Source organism: Physella acuta, unplaced genomic scaffold (assembly GCF_028476545.2).
Source record: "Physella acuta isolate Inbredline_101_S28 unplaced genomic scaffold, ASM2847654v3 ptg000019l, whole genome shotgun sequence".
Classification (NCBI taxonomy): Eukaryota; Metazoa; Mollusca; class Gastropoda; family Physidae; genus Physella; species Physella acuta.
Window position 1 is genome coordinate 701748 of NW_026731539.1, and position 22475 is coordinate 724222.

Below are 22475 nucleotides of genomic sequence, written 5' to 3' on the forward strand. Positions count from 1 at the left end.
CCAACACCGTATGCCTGAAGGGCCATTTCAGGACATTTGCCCGAATGCTACAAATACCCGAATGGACATTTCCCCAAATGATATTATATTTAAATCAATTTTATTGTTCTTACGTTTAAAAACAATATTTATATTTTATTAAGTCTTAAATATAAAAAAATTAAAATCTCATATCTAATATATAAAGCTCAGTTCTGTATGTAACGCATATGTTTGTCGTTGGTCTTGGATGGATTTAAGTGTTAGACAATTATCGTGCGCATTTGTCTAAATTTATGAGTTAACAAATTACTATTGAAAGTGTTGGGAAATAATTTTCATTTTTCAAATTAAAGTAATAATTGTCGGCATGTTCATTAAACACAAGTTTTAAAAAAATATCATCTTTTACAAAAATTCTAATTATGTCTTTATTTAGTCCTATAGCACGTACTTCCCTTTGATAAATTAGGAAAACACAATTACTTCCCTTTATAAAACCATTGCATTTTGTGGAAAAAAATTTACTTTTTTATTACTTTGTTTTGGTGTTGGGAAAAAAAATAATTACATAATTAGCGGGTATTGATCAAGTGCAAATGTTGTAGGTATTTTACGGATAAGCTTGGAGTATTATAATTGTTCATCAAATTGAAACAGGCGCGTTCGTTTAAGTGAGTGCAAAAGACTATGAATAAGTTGGGGTACTATAGTCGTTCATTAAGCTAAAACAGGTGATTCCGCCCCGGGCGTTTATGTTCGCGTTAGTGTTTTCTTTGTGTTTAGGTGGGTTTGCGTTAGTGGTTGCGTTTTGATTTGGTTCGTTTTTGTTCTTTCTTTTTTCGTTTTTGTTTGTGTTTTTTTGTTTGGGTTTGTATTTGTGTTTTTGGTTGGTTTTGCGTTTGGATTTGGTTTGTTTTCGTTTGCTTTTTCGTTGTTTTTTTTTTGTTGGTATTGGTGTTTGTGGTTGGGTTTGTTGTTAGGTTTTTGTTTTCGTTTGCTTTTTTGTTTGTTTTTTCTTTGTGTTTGTATTGGTGTTTGTGGTTGTGGTTGGGTTTGTTGTTAGGTTTTTGTTTTCGTTTGTATTTGTAATTGTGTTAGCGTTATGTTTGCGTTTTGTTGTTTTGGTTGGTTGTGGTTTGGGTGGGCAATGCCGGGTTTATGATGATTACTAAGCACACAGGTAATGGTCTTTAACAGAAAGGTTTTTCACAGAAGCCAGAGCAGGGCCTGGCCGGGCCGGCTAGTTTGACATAAAATCATTTACTTTATCACTTGATCGATCGAACACGGTGTTTCTTTCAGACTTTTTTTTCCGGGAGGACACTTGAAATTTTCGTACTAAATTTCTAAATTTCCCGGGGAGGGGGGGGGGGGAAATGGAGGATTTATTTTCTGAATAAATTCCATTTCGTTCGGGGAGGGTAGGGTGGGGGATAAGTAAGAGTTCACTTGTTTCTGTGACCTCGGCTTATGAAGAGATAGTGTGGTCAGCACTATGCCCAGCCGCCTTTACTTTCCCTAACGTGAGTTAGGTACCCATCAGAGTTGGGTGGATTCAGGGACGGTCTACTGACATGAACCCGGATTCGAACTCGAGACTTACTGGTTAGCAGTCCAGTTCTTTACCACTCCGTCCCATTTGGGGTGGGGGGGGGGGGGCATGGGGGGGGGGGCAGACTGGAAGAAACTCTCGATACTTATTTTGTTAGATAGAACATGAACTAGGCATCAAATAGACACGATAGAAATCTCTTGACAATGTTCACATGTTTAGTCGTTTCTTCTACCCACATGAAGAACTTTAAAGACACCACCAAGTTAGGGACCCGTTTTAAAAACACAATGGTGGAATCAAGCTACAAAAACAAAGCTACGAAAACAGTGATAAAAAACACTACAATAAATCAACACAGACTTTATTAAAATTTGTTTCGTCATATTATTTGTGTGATTGGTCGTGAGATTAACTTTTGACCTAATTAACATTTTATTTCCTGAAGCAGACAGGGGAGAGGACTGTGCCGGTGTAGGTGGTGGGGCAGATGTAGATACGTTTGCCGACGGTGACGTTGATGGTGCCAGAAATGGGGACTCCGAAAATGGTGAACTCGTCTTGTGTCTCCCTCTTGAGGAGGATGGGGCTGATGATGGGGATGGTGAAGCCGCCGATGTTGATGCTCTGCTGGTCGCCGTCACGCTTGGTGCTACAGCTAATGGTGACTGACCTGCCGCTGACGGTGCACTCGAAATCTTGCACGTCCGCGCGTCTGAGCAGTTGGTTGAGGGAGATGATTGGGGGGATGTAGATGTCACGCTGGAGATACAAGGGCAGTGTCATACAACAGTTTTACAGATCTCAAAATTTTACAGCAGATATTTATATTTCAATACGTATAATATTTAAATGTTATCTAAACTGAGTTGTACATGTCAAACCTATTTTTAAAATGAAAACTTATGTAAGGCGTATTGCCGCGTAATTAAAATACTAAAAACTGTTTCTTTTTAAAACTAATTGTTTTTTTTATATTTAATTTTTTTTTTATCCTAATATATTACTTTCAATTGTGTTTGCTAGCTATACTTTGGGTAATTATAATCCATAGATTTTGATAAAATAATTAAGAAGCTCAGGTAACCTCACGTAAAAATATCAGGAAAAGCTGGTAAACCTAGGTAAAATAATGAACAAATTCTGGTAAACTTGGGTAAAATAATGAACAAATTCTGGTAAACTTGGGTAAAATAATGAACAAATTCTGGTAAACTTGCGAAAAATAATGAACAAATTCAGGTAAACTTGCGAAAAATAATGAACAAATTACGGTAAATTGATAAACTAGCAAATACCGGTAAACATTGGTAAAATAAAAAATTAACTCAGGTAACCTCAGGTAAAGTAACCAAGTAACTCAGGTAACCTCAGGCAGAGTCGTAGCGACCCTTCCCGTCACCCGGGGACAAACTTTCAATTTGCACCCCCCCCCTCAAACTTTCGATTTGCACCCCCCCCTCTCAAACTATTTATAGTGCAAAAATGCAGCTCAAATGACATTTAAATTTGTTTTTACAACCCATTTTGGCGCCCCTTAAGGTCGGCGCCCGGGGACATATGTACCCCCCCCCTGCCCCCCCCCATCGCTACACCTCTGACCTCAGGTAAAGTAACCAAGTAACTCAGGTAACCTCAGGTAAAGTAACCAAGTAACTCTGGCACCTCACCTCAACAGCCAAGCTGGAGCCGACGAAAACAAAGGCGAGGATGAGAGGCAGCATCTTTCAGCAGGACCTGGGTAGACATTGACAGAAGTCATTAAGATAATTAAATGGTCGACCAGTCATTACATTTTTTATAACTAGTACTTTGTATATTTGTTTAACCATGTTATCGAATAGTGTATACAGTTGTATATTCAATGATAATATATTTTACAATATACTGACATTAATTTCTTTAATTTACAATTATACTTAATACAGGGGTACATTTTTAAAATTGATAGTGGTATTAATTTATGTAAGTTAATTATGTCTTTAATTATTTAAAACAAAACTAATTACAACCTAATCATTAACGCGACTGACAAAACTCACCACAAGAAAGTTAATCAACGGAATCAAACAGCTTGCACGTGTAAGGGTTTTTTATATCCACGTTCTGTTCTAGTTTTGTTTTAATTCTTATCTAGTTTTGTTTTTGCTATCATAACTTTTATATAATTTGTTTTCTAAATTACCTTGAAGGCGTTCTACTTAAATCAGATAAGAAATGATCTCATACAAGAAGTAATAACTTAACACAACACAAGATGTTTTATAATAAAATGTTTTGTTGCCATGAAGTTTCTGGTTCTCCTTGCACGTCAGCCGAACATCGCAGTTTTCTTTTATATCCTCCATTTTTATTCTACGCCACTTTGGTCGTTCAAGTCGAAAATAGAAATTAAAAAAAAATGACAACATTCAATGGCTCGGAAAATAATAAAGCGAACCATAAATTTGATGGGAATTCATGGATTAGAGTCATCTAAACTATTACAGTCAATCGAGCTTGAATAGCAACAACCCTTCTCACACCCGACACACATTCTTACCTGTAGCCTATAAACGAAAGACAATACAACAGGATGAAATGTTTTTATCTTGAACTTGCCAAATATGCAGACTTGCTAATATACGATTTCTGTTGTCTTTGTTGACAGGTGAACAATTAATTTAAAAAAAAACACTTACAATTTATTTACCTTTGCTCATATTGACAGCATTTTCAATGTAGTAAAATATTCTCAACTTTCGATCTTGTACTAAGTTGTCAAGTTTCGATCTTGTAGCATATTATGAAGTTTCAATCTTGTTGCATGTTGTCAAGTTTCAGCTTTGTACCATTTTGTCAAGTTTTAATCTTGTAGCATTTTGTCCATGTTGTCAAGTTTTAATCTTGTACCATGTTGTCGAGTTTCAAACTAGTACCATGTTGTCAAGTTTCAATCTTGTACTATGTTGTCAAGTTTCAATCTTGTACCATGTTGTCAAGTTTCAATCTTGTACTATGTTGTCAAGTTTCAATCTTGTACCATGTTGTCAAGTTTCAATCTAGTACCATGTTGTCAAGTTTCAATCTTGCACTATTTTGTCAAGTTTTAATCTTGTAGCATGTTGTCACGTTTCAATCTTGTAGCATGTTGTCAAGTTTCAATCTTGCACTATTTTGTCAAGTTTCAATCTAGTACCATGTTGTCAAGTTTCAATCTTGTACCATGTTGTCAAGTTTCAATCTTGCACTATTTTGTCAAGTTTTAATCTTGTAGCATGTTGTCACGTTTCAATCTTGTAGCATGTTGTCAAGTTTCAATCTTGTACTATGTTATCAAGTTTAAATGTAGTACGATGTTATATCGTTATTAAGTTGAAATCTTATGACACCCACACCAATCTTGTAACAATTTATTAAATATCATTTCCCATCATATTATAAAGTTTCAATCTCAATGCATATTCTCAAGCTTAATCATGTAAAAATTACCAACTTTCAATTTTGTAAATTATCGCTAATTACAATCTTGTAGCCTATATACACTTGACAATCATGTAACAGGTCACGTTTTCAGATCTCCTTTAATTTCCTTATCTCAATTCTCAATTTCTTGAGTTAGAGCATATTTCTTTACATTATAGCTCACCACTTGCTACATAAGGGAAATATATACATGTAGGTTCAAAGTCAAACTTCGCAATAATGGTTCGACATTGATTTTATTAACGAGTAGAGTAAAATATTTAACAAAACCCAACCTCAGACCTAGAACATCAAACCTAGCTTAGATATCAGAATCTAAATGTAAATCTGGGTTATTTTTTGTCCAAATTGACGCCATGAACATAGTACCACCTTTTATGTTAATTACTTAAGTAAAAACATCCTTGTAGAAAAATCAAAAGCCCAAAAATAGTTGGCTATCTACAGTCAGATGGCAAGTTCACGCAAATCATTTTAAAATAATTTTTTCAAGTCTGAATTCATAACAGTGCAACATTTACTAACCGAATGATCTAGAAAAATATATAAAAACTAGGTGTTCTTGCCCGTTGAGCAAAAAATATAACGGGCTCTATGCTGCTAGTGTTTATTTTCTTTTTTACAGAGCGACGATCAAACACGGTTTATATGTGTTTTAGTTTTAATACTATAACATTACTTGATTTTTAATTATTGTTTTTGCATAGTTAAAAGTTTTGCCTTGCTTAGAAGATATTTTGCTGCACACAGCTCTTGTTTAATGCTACCATACTTTAGGTTTGGGCCTTGGTAGAAGTTAATTATCCTTTTCTTTTCTGCAGTGTTAGAGATCTTGATAATTACATTTAATAATGAGTTAAGTCTTAACGTGCTCGTAAAACAATTAGCTTAAATTAGCCAGAACCTAAACCTTAAGCAATACGTAAACCGAAACAGAAAAAAATGTCTGAAAGAAATACTGGGCGCATAACCACACAGACACACATAACCACAAAACACACACAACCACACAACCACACATAACCACACAACCACACATAACCACACAACCACACATAACCACACAACCACACATAACCATACATAACTACAAAACACACCACACAAACATACATAACCACAAAACACACACAACCAAACACACATAACCACACAACCACACATAACCACAAAACACACCACACAAACACACATAACCACAAAACACACACACCCACAACCAAACAAACACACATAACCACACAACCATACATGACAACAAAACACACCACACAAACACATATAACCACAAAACACACACAACCAAACAAACACACATAACTACACAACCACACATAACCACAAAACACACCACACAAACACACATAACCACAAAACACACCACACAAACACACATAACCACAAAACACACCACACAAACACACATAACCACAAAAAACACACAACCAAACAAACACACATAACCACACAACCGCACATAACCACAAAACACATCACACAAACACACATAACCACAAAACACACACAACCACACAAACACACATAACCACAAAACACACACAACCACACAACCACACATAACCACAAAACACATCACACAAACACACATAACCACAAAACACACACAACCACACAAACACACATAACCACAAAACACACACAACCACACAACCACACAAACACACCTCCAATTATTCCGCCTCGTGTGTAAGTTGTCCCCCCCCCCCCTTGATACTGATCTCATAATCACATAATATTTAACAAACAAATAATGGTCCTGCAGTTTTAAACTGGTGCCACGTAAATGATGACCTAACTAACAGATGAGGTCAGTTTGTCGTTAAATTAGATCTAAAAATAATAGTTTTAGCCAAGAATTGAGACCACGAGTGTAGATTTAGCCCTAGTAGAACAAACTGGTCTGACCATACTGATAAGCTATGATAGTGTAACTTGACTCGAGTCAATGGGAATATAACATATGGATGACTGCATAATTCGAATGTTTATTCGAATTTCTCTTACATATGTGTCGAATTTCTCTCAAATGCTCACGCTTAATTTTGAGTCACGAAAAAAACGTGCGCATTTATAAAAGGCTTTATTTGTTTAAAATATTTAAAAAAAATTTCAGTGTCTAGAACACGTTCAACTATTTGTTTACAACTTTGTTGTGTTCATCCATTTCTGATTCGCTAAACAGCCACTGCAGACTTAATAGTAACGACGTTTACCTATAGTGTGTGGTTTGAACTAAGTCTTCTGATATTTAGCACAAAATCTTTTTATTTTATTATAATCTCAGAAAAAAATCACCTTATTTAAGAACAACGACACTCAAAGTTTATAAACACTGTAATAAACTTTGATATCAGCATAAAGGCTTATTAAGCACTGTAGAAGTATATAAATCACATTTATAATTAAAAAAACAATGCCTATAACTGATTTGAACGAAGAGCATCGAATAGAGTATACTTTACACTAAAATCAAAACATTTTTCAAAATCAAGAGTTAACAAGACCTCACCCTACAGTCATCTTTAAGCACATGTTATTCTATTGTTATTGACAAGACCTCACCCTACAGTCATCTTTAAGCACATGTTATTCTATTGTTATTGACAAAACCTCAGCCTACAGTCATCTTTAAGCACATGTTATTCTATTGTTATTGACAAAACTAAACCCTACAGTTATCTTTAAGCACATGTTATTCTATTGTTATTGACAAAACCTCAGCCTACAGTCATCTTTAAGCACATGTTATTCTATTGTTATTGACAAAACCTCACCCTACAGTCATCTTTAAGCACATGTTATTCTATTGTTATTGACAAAACCTCACCTTACAGTCATCTTTAAGCACATGTTATTCTATTGTTATTGACAAAACTAAACCCTACAGTTATCTTTAAGCACATGTTATTCTATTGTTATTGACAAAACCTCAGCCTACAGTCATCTTTAAGCACATGTTATTCTATTGTTATTGACAAAACCTCACCCTACAGTCATCTTTAAGCACATGTTATTCTATTGTTATTGACAAAACCTCACCCTACAGTCATCTTTAAGCACATGCTATTCTATTGTTATTGACAAAACTAAACCCTACAGTCATCTTTAAGCACATGCTATTCTATTGTTATTGACAAAACCTCACCCTACAGTCATCTTTAAGCACATGCTATTCTATTGTTATTGACAAAACCTCACCCTACAGTTATCTTTAAGCACATGTTATTCTATTGTTATTGACAAAACCTCACCCTACAGTCATCTTTAAGCACATGCTATTCTATTGTTATTGACAAAACCTCAGCCTACAGTTATCTTTAAGCACATGTTATTCTATTGTTATTGACAAAACCTCACCCTACAGTTATCTTTAAGCACATGCTATTCTATTGTTATTGACAAAACTAAACCCTACAGTTATCTTTAAGCACATGCTATTCTATTGTTATTGACAAAACCTCAGCCTACAGTTATCTTTAAGCACATGTTATTCTATTGTTATTGACAAAACCTCACCCTACAGTTATCTTTAAGCACATGCTATTCTATTGTTATTGACAAAACTAAACCCTACAGTTATCTTTAAGCACATGTTATTCTATTGTTATTGACAAAACTAAACCCAACTTGTCCGTCTCTCCCCCTCCCCCAATGTGACATTAACATAATTGTCTCCCCTCTGTTTCTTTGATCTGAGGACAGACCTCCCTCGGCCAAACGGTGAGACGGCCCCACCCCCTCCGTCCTCACCGGCCCCACCCACTCCGGCCTCACTGGCCCCACCCCCTCCGTCATTGATGTACTGGTTGTCCTCATCAAACTCTGAACCAAACGACAGGACAGACTCGTCATCGATGTAGTCGTAGACATCGCCCTCTTCACTGGGCGGGTGAGCGGGGGTGATGAGACGACAGTAGCGGGGCGCCTCTGTCAGGGCATCCAGACCTGACATCTGCACCCCCAGACCGTCGGGGGTAGAGGGGGTGGGGAGAGGGGGGACAGGGGCAGCTCTTGTCCTACACGATTTACTTAGAGCGGCTGGACGAAAATTGTTTTGTTGGTTGAAATGAGATTCATTAAGTCCGTTTGAAAAGGATTGGTTAGGCCCATTAAAACCAAATCCACCATGGTTTTTAGAAACAGGCCAATCTGGACCATCTGAATTAAAATTATTTTGTCCATCAAAAGTTGAACCGTTATTGGTATTAAAATGAGATCCATTATGTCTGTTGAGGCTACTAAAATGAGGCACATTTTCAGTACTGAAATTCGGCACATTTCTGTTGAACTGTGAACTGTTATTGACATCAAAATGAGACGTATTTTGTCTGTGAGACGTATTTTGTCTGTTGGTGCTATTAAAATGGGACCTATGTTGTTGAAAATCTGAAGCCGTTGTGTTGCCAACAGGAGACATTGGTAGGCTGTCGAGGCTAGTGAAGTGAGACCCGTGATGATGTTTTGTACGGGGTCCGCCCCAGGTTCCAAAGTTTGGCTCTTGGTGAGATACAAAGTCATTGCCACCTAGGCCATTTAAATTGTTTTTATGTTGGCCATCGTAATGTGGTCGTCTTTGGCCATCCGAATAATTTTCATGCTGGCCATCGTAGTGTGGTCTTCTTTGGCCATCAGAATAGTTTCTATTTTGGCCATCATGTTGTGATTTAGTTTGGCCATCGGAATACGATCTGCTGTATCTATCAGGAAACCTACTCTGGTCTTCAGAACAAGATATACTTTTCTGTAGACCCGGATGTAATGTCTTGGCATCATGACGTAAACGGTTGGCATCGTCAGAAGATTCTGGAACCCCACCTGTGTGACCTTGACGTCCGTCAGACTTGGGTAAAGTGTTGCACGTGAAGGTCACGCTGACCGACTTGTCGCTGGAGTCTACAGACGTGATGGCCTGGATGAGACTAGTGATGCTGAACACTGGCTCGGGGGGAACTCTCTGGCCAGGGGTCACTGGGTCGGGGGCAGCTCTCTGGCCAGTGGTCACTGGTGGGTTAAAGGTCCAGTCGTCCACAGGTGCAGGCAGCGGTCTTCTGCTAGTGGTCTCTGGTCTGTTAGGCCCGCCACTACCTGAGACCTGTGGTTGAGTTGGAATTGAGCTTACAGCATCACTAGTCACATCGCGATCTGAGCCTGTGTCTGCGGGCGTTGTGGTATCTACCTCAGGGGGTGGTAGGGCTGCCCAGCGTATGTTGTTAGATGTCACATCCTGTATTTCTGTTCCCTCTGTCTCCAGATTAGTGTCCAATTTTAGTTCAGAATTTTTTTCACGTTGTGATTTTTTTCTCTTGATGAACACTACAATGATGACGACGATGATATATACAACAAAAACCGCAATCATCGAAACACAAACTTCAGGTTTCCGTACTATATTTGTCACGGCCAATGAGAATAGCAGTCCAAAAATAGACAAGACTAGATCATCTGATTGGTCAGCTTTGGTGGTGTTTGTTGATGGTGTGATGGTGTCTGGGACAAAGGTGTCACTTATTAGTGAAGTGAGGGTCGTGTTTTTGAAATCACCATCAAACAAAGATCCAGGCACGGGTTGTGTGATCTCAGTTTTGTTCGGGAGGTTGAACACACTGGTTGTGTTCGAGAGGTTGAACACACTGGTTGTTGAACTTGATGGGTAGGGGTTTAGGGAGGTGGCGTTCAATGAAGAGCTCATTATACTGAGTTCAAGTTTAGCTCATTCTTTTGAGTTACTTTAAATAATTCTGTTGAGTTCAACTTTAAATCATTTGTTGAGTTTAACATTAACTCATTGTGTTGAGTTCAACAACAACTCATTGTGTTGAGTTCAAAATTAACTCATTGTGTTGAGTTCAGCATTAACTTATCCTGTTTGAGTTCAAAATTAACTCATTGTGTTGAGTTTAACATTATTTTACTGCCCGACGTAGTGTCACATTAAAGTTGTTTGTGTCTATCTCCTTCAGATTGTCGTCAACGTAAAATTTTATCTGTAACTCTTTTATCTGACACGTTTGGAGCACTGTGTGAGATGTTTTGTTGTTACATTTTAAGTTTTTGGACTCGACAATTTACAACGGTAAATGTAATTGTTGAGAAGGGGTAATGATCCTCAGTGGTACATCATTGTGATGACGCCCCGGCATTACATTTGGTGGAGCTGTCAAACGTTCTTGAAAATTTCCCACTGTTGATGCCATTTGATCGGGCTTGTGAAGAATAGCAGCAAAACCTGGCGACAGTAGACACGATTGTAAACATTGAATTTTGGTGGGGGAATAGAGAACGTGTTAGTAAACGGCAGGTACCTCTGTCATACAACTAAAATGTCTGGTAATTAGGCATACAACTAAATGTCAAGTATGAGTGTCATACAATAAATGTCAGGTAATTATGTCATACAACTAAATATCAGTTAATTTTGTCATACAACTAAATGTACTTCTGTCATACAACTAAATGTCATTTTCTTCTGTTATACAATTAAATGTCAGTACACCTGATAGACCTGTTCGCTGGGCAGGTGAAGTAGAGTTGATCAGTGACCACATCGACACACACATCAGCTGACTAGACGTCTGGCTGTAGTAGCCACTACATAGCCTAACCCTGCTGATGATCAGCTACTGTAGTTGTTGCTGGGTATCTACACAGGTTTCATAAGACTAAACTTCACGTCAACTCTGGAGAAAAAAAACATGACCACAAGTTTGGTGATCTAACAAAACCACAACGTGACTAAAACTAGAAGAAAAAAATGTGTAGGATATATTTAGCCTGTAGAGGAATCAGCCTGAACAGGTTTATGTTGCACTTAAACACTAGCTATTATAGGTCGGGGAATACCCGGGGGACGATCTGATCAAATCTTTGGGTAGAAAACTTTTGATTCTACGCTTCGTTGACTAGAGCAGTCGTATATCAACCAGCCGTCTAAAACACAAACAGATAAAGTCTGGTAGTATTCGATTAGCAACTGAAGTCAACCAACCGTTCAAAAAGGCAAGGCTTGGTGGTATTCGATTACCAACTAAAGTTAACCACCCGTCTAAAAGACAAGGCCTGGTAGTATTCGAAAAAAATCCCGATGGGAAATACCAAAACGGGAATACAGCCATAGGTGGATATATACTACATTTTGAAGAACGGGGGTGTACTAGTTCCTAGACAGCGGTACACCCACACCCCCGTACAAATAGTTTCTTTCGAAAAGGCCAACGAGGAAGAAACCCTGATGTTATCCCTCTCCACAAAAGGTTCCAGTCAATAAGGTTTCCAATAAAAGACTCCCATAGTTTTTATATCGACATTGAGCTCATTTTAAATAACGCGACAAAAGCTTATTTCAGTAAGGCTTCTAACAAATAGGCTCCAGAGATGTTAATATCTGACTATTCTCTCGTGAAAATAAGGCACCCCAAGATAGAAACCCCGACGAAAACACCCCCCCCCCGTTAATAGAACCCATACAAGACCCCCCCCCCCCCCACACACACCTTTTGTTACCTCTTGTGAAAGCATATAACACCTAATTGAGTTAGAAAATAACATTTTTGGTGTGTATATAACTATAGATATTTATTGTAAAAATTAGATTTTTAAGATTTTTTTTATGAATGGCCTAATTATAATATAGGATCGTGTTTGGAGATGTAAAACATTTTATATTGACCATAACATCGGGTTTTGATGAGCTGATTCCCTTTTGTGTGGACTTATTTTATTTTCTACTTTCACAATTTTTGAAATATTACACAAATATCTTAATGTCCAAATTTAAGGTAAATAAACCGGGAGTGATCTCCCCTAAACTTTCTCGAATAATCTAATATAAAATTACGAGGGATGGCAACTCAGGACATAGACAATATTTGTAATCCATTTTTAATTACTTAAACTTTTTATAGTAGAATAGAATAAAAAAAAAAGAATTGCACACCAAGTGAATAATAAAATGTGCATAATAGTGCGGGATATTATTAGTACTTTATAAATTTACATGCGTTTTTTGAGAAATCGGAAATAGGTAAATTAGTACTTCCGGTCAACGGAAATTACTCAAAATTTGACAGAAGGTAGAGAATTAGATCTTTTACTTACAAGTGAAATTTCATTTATCTATCTGAAATAGTACTCAAGTAATAGGCTTTTGAAAAATTCAAAGTAGAAAAAGTACCACTTCCGGTTATCGGAAATCGCTCAGAAATTGATCAGGATCTACGATTTTGATAAAATACTTATATATGAAATTTCATCAACCTAGCTGTAACGGTACTCAAGTTATCGTATCTACACACACACACAGACAGACAGACACACACACACACACAGACATACGGACAAGATTGCAAAATTATGTTTTTCCGTAAAGTGAGGTGAAAAACGTTGAGATTTGTAAAAATCTCGATTTTTTTTTTTTGAACGATTACAGGACTTTCTCAATACTTCGTATATACGAGAAAGTAAAAATAAATAGTATTGATTCTTTCCACTCCAATAGCTAATAATTATGCTTCTCTCACATTGTTTTTTCTCCAGTAAATAATTCTCATCCACGAAGTTAATATTTTATCGAAATTTTAAAAATAATTATTTTGATTATGAAATAGCTTGGGCCCAGTGGCGTAGCGAGGTCGCGTGTCACCCGGTGCGGCACTTAATGGTGTCACCGCCCCCCAGAGGCGTAGCGACCCTTACCGGGGACAAACTTTCAAATATTCGATTTGCACCCCCCCCCTCAAGTTTTCGATTTGCACCCCCCTCAAGTTTTCGATTTGCACCCCCCCCCCCCCCTCAAGTTTTCGATTTGCGCCCCCCCCTCAAGTTTTTCTCTATATATTCTGCTATTTTTTGCCTTGGTGTCACCCCCCTAAATGGTGTCACCCGGTGCGGTCCGCACCCCCCGCCCCCCCCCCCTCGCTACGCCCCTGATTGGGCCTTAAGTAGTCTCTAAAGCTTGCTGTATATAAGTTAGATAATCCGTTAAACTACACCAACAGGGTCAATAACACATCAACACCAGAAAACACACCATTGTGTAGTGTATAGAGGCTTGGCCAACATGTAACACACAGCAATAACTCAATGACTCGACCTAAGGTGATACACCGTCCAGTACAATAGCAAACGTATCGATTACATTAATGTTAATAATTTTGTATTGAATATAAGCCGTTGAAAAGCCATTTGAATTATTTTATCAATTGAAATATTTAAAAAAAAACCCATCCACAACCTATCCTTCAAGTCAACCGGAGTGGCCAGGTAAAACAATGAAAATCACAACAATTGTTTACTATGACAAAATACACAATAGTGGTCAATGGGTAAAGCCTAGTAGTTTATTTATTTATATGAAATAATATAACATCCCCTATCACCACAACACCCTGACTCTACTAATCAAAATAAAATAAAAATGTTTGCTAAATTACTATTATATTGTTAGTTATTATTAAGTTATTTTGTACTTATTTCACAGTTATAAAATTTTCAATTTCGGTTGAAAAAATATCCTTTCTGGCAACAACCATTTGGAACCAGCTTTTCATGTCTATAGTAGTAGGCCCCATCACTAAATATTCCATATAGTAAAATCAATGGTCCATTTGTGACCTCAGTATATGAAGGGATAGTGTGGTCCGCACTATGTTCCGCCGCCTTTACTTTCTCTAACTTGCTTTTAAGGTACCCATCAGAGCTGGGTGGACTCAGGGACGTTTACGTACTTTAACCCGGATTAGAGACTTTCGGGATAGCAGTTGTATGCTCTAACATTTGACCACTCCATTACATTAATATTCCAAACCGAGTTGTTAAAATTTGTGTTGAGGTATAACAAAGAAATATAATTAAGTGGATAAAATGACGACCATTTTAATAGAATCACAATAAAAGTAAGCGGTTGTAAAATGCTCTAAAATATGGTTTTAGTTTCATGAAAAAAAGCAAACAAGAAAACAGAGAAAACATAACAATAATGTAGGCCCATAAACCAAAACATTTCATTCCCTCCCCTTGTTATTGATGTACATGAAATGAATGCTTACCTGAGTCCCACCTGTCCCGTAGACATCCTGCCGCCTACACCATCACATCATGCCGCCTACATATGCCTACACCAGCATATCCTGCCACCTACACCAGCATATCCTGCCACCTACACCAGCATATCCTGCCGCCTACATATACCTACACCAGCACCAAACACAAGTAAAACGTTTCCTGCACGTTTACGCTTGTCTCTGTATATCGCCTGTCGCTGTATAACACTTGTTGCTGTATAAAACTTGTTGCTATATAACACTTGTTGCTGTATAAAACTTGTTGCTGTATAACACCTGTATTACTATAGACGGAACATTGAGCTGTAGGTTGTAAGAGAACAAAACCCTGAATACCACAGACCCTCGACCATGTTAATGCACCTTTCACTCGATGCAGGAAGTTTAAATCAAATAAATAAGAAAATCCCAAGTCACAGAGAAATGTTTAAGTTTACCACCCCCCACCTCCCCTCCCCCCCATGATTTCTACCCCCGTTGGTACCCATACACAACCCATGTAGGAAATGACGTGTTTTGACGTGCATATCTCGCCGATAACGATGACAATTTATGACGTTAGGACATCCTAGTCACAGGGTCGCTTCTATTTATATCAAACGTTCGTGTGTACACTCACATGTTTGTATTCACATGTGTATTGTCAGTTATTCTGTTTGTTTTCACATTAACAGAACGTTTCACACGTGCCGTCTATTTTTACCCTTGTTTGTCTGTTTATTTATTTGGTTTTATCGTCACCTACGTGGTGCTCATGTCATTATCTAATTGAGATGCTGTGAATGCGAAATAAGTCTGGTCGAAGTCATTGCCCCCCCCCCCCCCCCCCGACCACTGGTTGCCTGAAAACACAATTCTGGCTAAACACGTGATCATTGGTTGACCACACTAACAGTTTATATGTCGAGGACAGAGAAATAGGTCAACTCTACTTCACCGGCCCATGCACCATAACCCATCCAAACCGAGTCGAATTTTCTGTCTAACGACAGGATAAGGTGGGGGGGGGGGGATATTTACTAGACGGGGCGGGGGGATATTAACTATTTGGACGGCTAACCACTGCTAACCAGAAGGTCTCGAGTTCGAATCCTGGTTCTGAGTCCGTAGAACGTCCATGAGTTGAATGCTACCTGACCTACTGGGACCTACTGGGACCTACTGGGACCTACTGGGACCTACTGGGACCTACTGGGACCTACTGGGACCTACTGGGACCCACGGCGGGACAAGTGCTGATCACATAGTCTCCTCATATGCCGAGGTCACAGAAACAGGTAAACTCTACTTCGTCTGACCATGCACCACCAGGCGTCGATAGGGCCACTTTGACTTGTTAACTAACCTACTAGGTAACTAGACTTACAAATTAATACTAGAAAAGTTAACGTGAACTGTACATAAAGTTTATTTAACCGAAAATTTATTTGACCTAAACTTTATTAGACCTAAAGTTTATTAGACCTAATGTTTATTAGACGTAAAATTTATTAGACGTAAAGTATATTAGATCTAAAATGTTTTTGACCTTAGGGTTATTTGACCTAAAGTTTTCCTTGACTTTAATGCTATAAATATAATTTAAAAAGCCCCACTAGTCAACTAGGTCCTCTGTCACCGAGGAATAAAATTATTAAAATTGTGTTTCCTCAGAAAATGGCCGAGCTTAGAAACTAACCAGGTCTTGCTAAGGTCGGCTTCATGTTAACACATACACTCAGGCGTAGCATCACGTGATGAGGTGAATCTATCAACAATCTATACGTCACATCTTTACCAGATTTCAGGATAAGTTTACAGATATATTTATAGTGCTTGTATTTATAACGAGCCGGCCCGCGGCATAACATACGCCGCTATTTAGTTGTTTCTAATTTTCAATAATTCATAATTTGTGAATTCGACAGTACCAACGCTGACACTGAAAATATTTCTTTAAAACACTATAAGTAGCTCGTTAAGGACCATAACCCCCCCCCCCCCCTTCCTTCCCCCCCCCCTCCCCTCCCCCCCCCCCCTACGTTTAAAATCGTTGGCTCTGCTTGTAAACATTTAGAGTGAACACAGCTCACTAAAACCATGTAGGGGTGGGGAGGTAGGGAGAGCGTTTGCAGCTTGTTTTCTAACAGCTCGAAGAAAAGAATTATATATATAGATTATCTCTAGCCCATATTATAAAACACACAAATATGTATTTAGCCCACCCAGCTCCATATAAAGCTAGAGACATAACATTTCCATGGACACCTACGATGTCATGGAACTTTTATAAAATCTACCGCCATAAACCATGACACAATACGGTCCAACAAACAAAAACACGAACACAACTTGGTATTACAAAACTTTAACACTACTCCCCCCCATTTGTTATGTAATACATGTGCTAAATATTTAAACACAAATGTACTAGAATTTTAATATAATATAACAATACCTTTAAATGCTAATTAAATACAGATTTCAATAAACTTTAATTGATGTCGAGCGGAACATTTTAGATATTCTCAATGAACATGATATAGTTTAAAGGGCTGGAACTTGGGTGGCTTTCTAAATAAACTGTTTTAGATAACTATCGTTTTAAATCCATATTTTGAAAATATTTTAGCAATTTCTAAAAAAAAATATAAATTACTTTCAACTTTATAAAGTTTTTCCCTTCTGACTTCACCACTGAAAGTTCGTTTGTTACGCTTATTGAAGTAGGCAATATACAGTAAATACAAATTAATGGCGTTTTAAAATGGTTTTTTGGCCTTTAAAATTCTTAAATATTGTTCTACACCTTCCTATAATTTTAATTGTCACAATTTCCTTCATACTGTTGTGTCGAGGATTACCATTGGCTTAAAAAAACAACTTTCAGCTCATAAAACAGCTCTCAGCAGACTTGTGTAAATATTTCCACTTCTATCCGACAAAAATTATACTTTACACAAGTTGAGTGGTTAGGTCCTGTATTGCGGGTTCGGTAAATAAAACACAGCGACATTATCTCACGTGGAGAAAGTTAGACGTTGTTACCCCAACACACCAATACCACAATCTTTTCTCTTATCATGGGACGGTGTGGTTGAATGGTAGAGCGATTGGCTGCTAGGCCTGAAGGTTTCGGATCTCGTATCGGACTTGGGACGGTATTACGTCCCTGAGTCTACCCAGCTCTGAAGGGTACCTGACGAGGAAAATAAAGGCGACTGATCATAGTGCCGACCACACTAACCTTTCATATGCCGAGACCAAGAAACATATGAACTCTACTTCCTCTGCCCAATGGATCGCTAAGTCTATGGAGGGATCTCTTTACTTTTTACTCTGATCATAAGAGAGCGGCAAACCCTATCTTACTATAAATACATATAACTTAACACTCATCTAACTTAACACTCATCTAACTTAACACTCATATAATTTAACACTCATATAACTTAACACTCATATAACTTAACACTCATATAATTTAACACTCATATAACATAACACTCATATAATTTAACACTCATATAACATAACACTCATATAACTTAACACTCATATAATTTAACACTCATATAACTTAACACTCATATAATTTAACACTCATATAACAAAACACTCATATAAGTTAACACTCATATAATTTAACACTCATATAAGTTAACACTCATATAATTTAACACTCATATAAGTTAACACTCATATAATTTAACACTCATATAACGAAACACTTTTATACCTAAACATCCATATAACTTAACACTCATATAACGAAACACTATATAACTAAACATCCATATAACTAAACACAAAACACACATGTGACGTGTCTATATTACCAACTTAATGTAGTACTACAACGATGATAGATTTCAGGGGACGCAACTAAAATAATTTTTTCATAAGTTGACTAAACAAGATAACATCCCTTGGTGTAGATCGTGAACATGTCCATATATGAAAGATGGTGTTGGGCAGTTGAGATCTCTCGTCACAGATCACTTCACCATGGTAACGGTTAAACTGGCACATCTAACGGTCAGATTGTTTTCACCCACCTGACGTCAACAAGTGGGTAGTCAGGTACACGAACATTTAGAAAATTGGAACAATTATTGTATTTTGTTCTTTGATATAAAACACAAAACCTGAAGTTCGAATCCCGAATCTTTTACGTACTCCGAGGCATCGTTGATCATATTTTACTCATGCTGTAGCCTCACGTGCCTATTGCAGCATGCGCTAGCATCACCACATCACCACTTCTAGCACTGAGGTACATTACAATATTACAGCAACTAGCAGGTTACACATCCATCCACATTTTCATCAGGCGTTAACTTCCAGTCAACCAGACATCCATCCACATTTTCATCAGGCGTTAACTTCCAGTCAACCAGACATCCATCCACATTTTCATCAGGCGTTAACTTCCAGTCAACCAGACATCCATCCACATTTTCATCAGGCGTTAACTTCCAGTCAACCAGACATCCATCCACATTTTCATCAGGCGCTAATTTCCAGTCAACCAGACATCCATCCACATTTTCATCAGGCGCTAATTTCCACACAACCAGATCTCCGCGTTGATTCCTCTAATTGTAAAAATAGAAACATGCTAGAGTTTCTTCTTCTACGCTGTTCTAGAGCTTTTTCTCCAGTGTTTAGTAAATACTTGAAGGTTCAAATTTAAGCAACATCCAATTTAGGCTGTTAAAAACTTGTCTACAGAAATCTTGGTTTCAATAATTTCTTAGTTGTATTTTCTACCTTGATGTGTCTCTGTATCTAATTATCAGCTATTTATTTGTTGTTAGGCTTCTTAAAATGTCAGAAAAATGATGATGGCTCTTCTCTTCCCACCTTAAAAACTACTGCCTACTTCACCGTTGTTTACATATGTGTCGTCATTTAATATGGCAGTGGGACGGCCGTGTGCCATGTCAGACAGTTGGCAGTTAGTGTAGAGACTGACCAGCTGTCTGTCAGGGTTGTGTACTATAGTGTCAGACAGGTGACAGTTAGTGTAGAGACTGACCAGCTGTCTGTCAGCATTGTGTGCTGTAGTGCCAGACATGATGCTGTCGTTATAAGGATTGACCAGCTCCCTGGTGAGGTCGTGGAGCAGGGAATAAACATTGCCCGCATCTCTTGTGGCCGTGAGTTCACCTGTGAGTTCACCCGTGAGTTCACCCGTGAGTTCACCTGTGAGTTCACCTGTAAGTTCACCTGTGAGTTCACCTGTGAGTTCACCTGTAAGTTCACCTGTGAGTTCACCTGTGAGTTCACCTGTAAGTTCACCTGTGAGTTCACCCGTGAGTTCACCTGTGAGTTCACCTGTGAGTTCACCTGTAAGTTCACCTGTGAGTTCACCTGTGAGTTCACCTGTAAGTTCACCTGTGAGTTCACCTGTGAGTTCACCTGTGAGTTCACCTGTGTTCAGCTTGGTGCGTGTATCGTGGACAATGGCGGCTGTGTTAAAGTCACGTGTGTCACTGAGGTAATGGGCTGTGTTAAAGTCACGTGTGTCACTGAGGTAATGGGCTGTGTTAAGCACAATGTGTGTACCACCACCAGCCAGTGTAGGCTGGCATGACCCACTACGATGACCTGAGTCTTGTACTGCAGGTAAGTTGTTGTAGGTGCTCTGGCTGTCGTTAGGTTGAGAGTTCTGTATGCTGGTCTCTACTATGTTACCTTCAGCCTTGACCTTTGATGTGGGGTTGTGTAGGTGAGTAGTCCTCTCATCCTTGACCTTTGATGTGGGGTTGTGCAGGTGAGTAGTCCTCTCGCCCTTGACCTTTGATGTGGGGTTGTGTAGGTGAGTAGTCCTCTCATCCTTGACCTTTGATGTGGGGTTGTGCAGGTGAGTAGTCCTCTTAGCCTTGACCTTTGATGTGGGGTTGTGTAGGTGAGTAGTCCTCTCATCCTTGACCTTTGATGTGGGGTTGTGCAGGTGAGTAGTCCTCTCAGCCTTGACCTTTGATGTGGGGTTGTGAAGGTGAGTAGTCCTCTCGCCCTTGACCTTTGATGTGGGGTTGTGCAGGTGAGTAGTCCTCTCAGCCTTGACCTTTGATGTGGGGTTGTGCAGGTGAGTAGTCCTCTCAGCCTTGACCTTTGATGTGGGGCTGTAAAGATCTGTGTACTCAGTGCCAACACTAGCACTGTCACAGACAATACAGACGTCATTTCCGGTCTGTGTTTTCAACTTCCGCCTCACACACCACACCCGCCACACACTGACTGTAATGACACAGGCCGCCATCACAGCCACGCCCCCTGCTATCCCACCTATATCAGGGGCAGTTAACTCCGATCTACCGTCAACCGATGAGACATTGTTAGAATACGGAACAGCACAGTGAACACAATCAGTCGGCGATACATCTCCTGTGTCTGAGTTTATTGTTGTTTTGGTGACTGATGACGTCACGGACGGGGTGACAGCTGATGAGTTGAACGTTGTGAGCCCCATTGTTGTGGTTAGATTGTCTTGACATGGCTTCATGGAAAATGTCGTGTTGTCATAGTACATTGCTCTTGCTAGTTGACCAGACGACCAGACAAGTCTGACCACGCCTCCATTGGTGCACGTGAGAGACAGTGTGTACCCACTGCACGTGACACCAGGCACCCTCGGACACGTGACCTTGGTGGGGGAGGTCAGGCTACAGTTGTAGTAGCTGGTGTTGGGGGATGGTGTTCCAGCAACAGTCTGACCAATCACTAGACTGACCAGCTGACCAGTGCTGTTCTGTGCTGTTGATGCTTGTCCTTGAGCTACACAAGTTTTGCTAGCCATACACAAACAGCTGATCAAGCTGTAAACATCAAAATCTCACATCAAATAAATCATCAAGTTTTAAATATTATTCAAGTTAATCATTTCTACATTAGATAAATGTAAACTAATAAAACATTGTGTTCTACAAACTAAAAATTAACACATCAAATAAATCATCAAGTTTTATATATTATTCAACTTAACCATTTCTACATTAGATAAATGTAAAGTAATAAAACATTGTATTCTAAAAACTAATAAACCGGGAGTGATCTCCCCTAAACTTTCTCGAATATTCTTATATAAAACAACAGGGGATGGGAACTCGGGCTATAGACATGATTTTTAATCCATTTTAAATACTTAAAGTTTTAAAAATAGAATAAAATCTCGTAGACAAAAGAAATGCACACCAATTGAACGCCAAATAAAAAAGTGCATAATAGTGCGCAATATTATTAGTACCTTAAAAATTAACATGCGTTTTTTGAGAAAATCGGAAATAGCGTTAATTAGTACTTCTGGTCAACGGAAATTACTCAAAATTTAACAGAAGGTGGAGAATTAGATCTTTTACTTACATGGGAAATTTCATTTATCTATCTGAAATAGTACTCAAATTATAGGCTTT

At 38.4% G+C, this 22475-nt stretch overlaps 1 protein-coding gene across 1 annotated transcript; it reads right to left on the reverse strand.

The window, feature by feature from the left end:
- Positions 1-1882: 1882 nt before the first annotated feature.
- On the reverse strand, positions 1883-3696 carry LOC131939800 (uncharacterized). The gene is made up of 3 exons (XM_059298310.1): positions 3577-3696; positions 3205-3271; positions 1883-2296 (listed from the first exon to the last, which is right to left on the reverse strand). The coding sequence occupies exons 2-3, from the start codon at positions 3256-3258 to the stop codon at positions 1970-1972; spliced, it is 381 nt and encodes a 126-aa protein (XP_059154293.1). The 5' UTR covers positions 3259-3271; positions 3577-3696; the 3' UTR covers positions 1883-1969.
- Positions 3697-22475: the final 18779 nt, after the last annotated feature.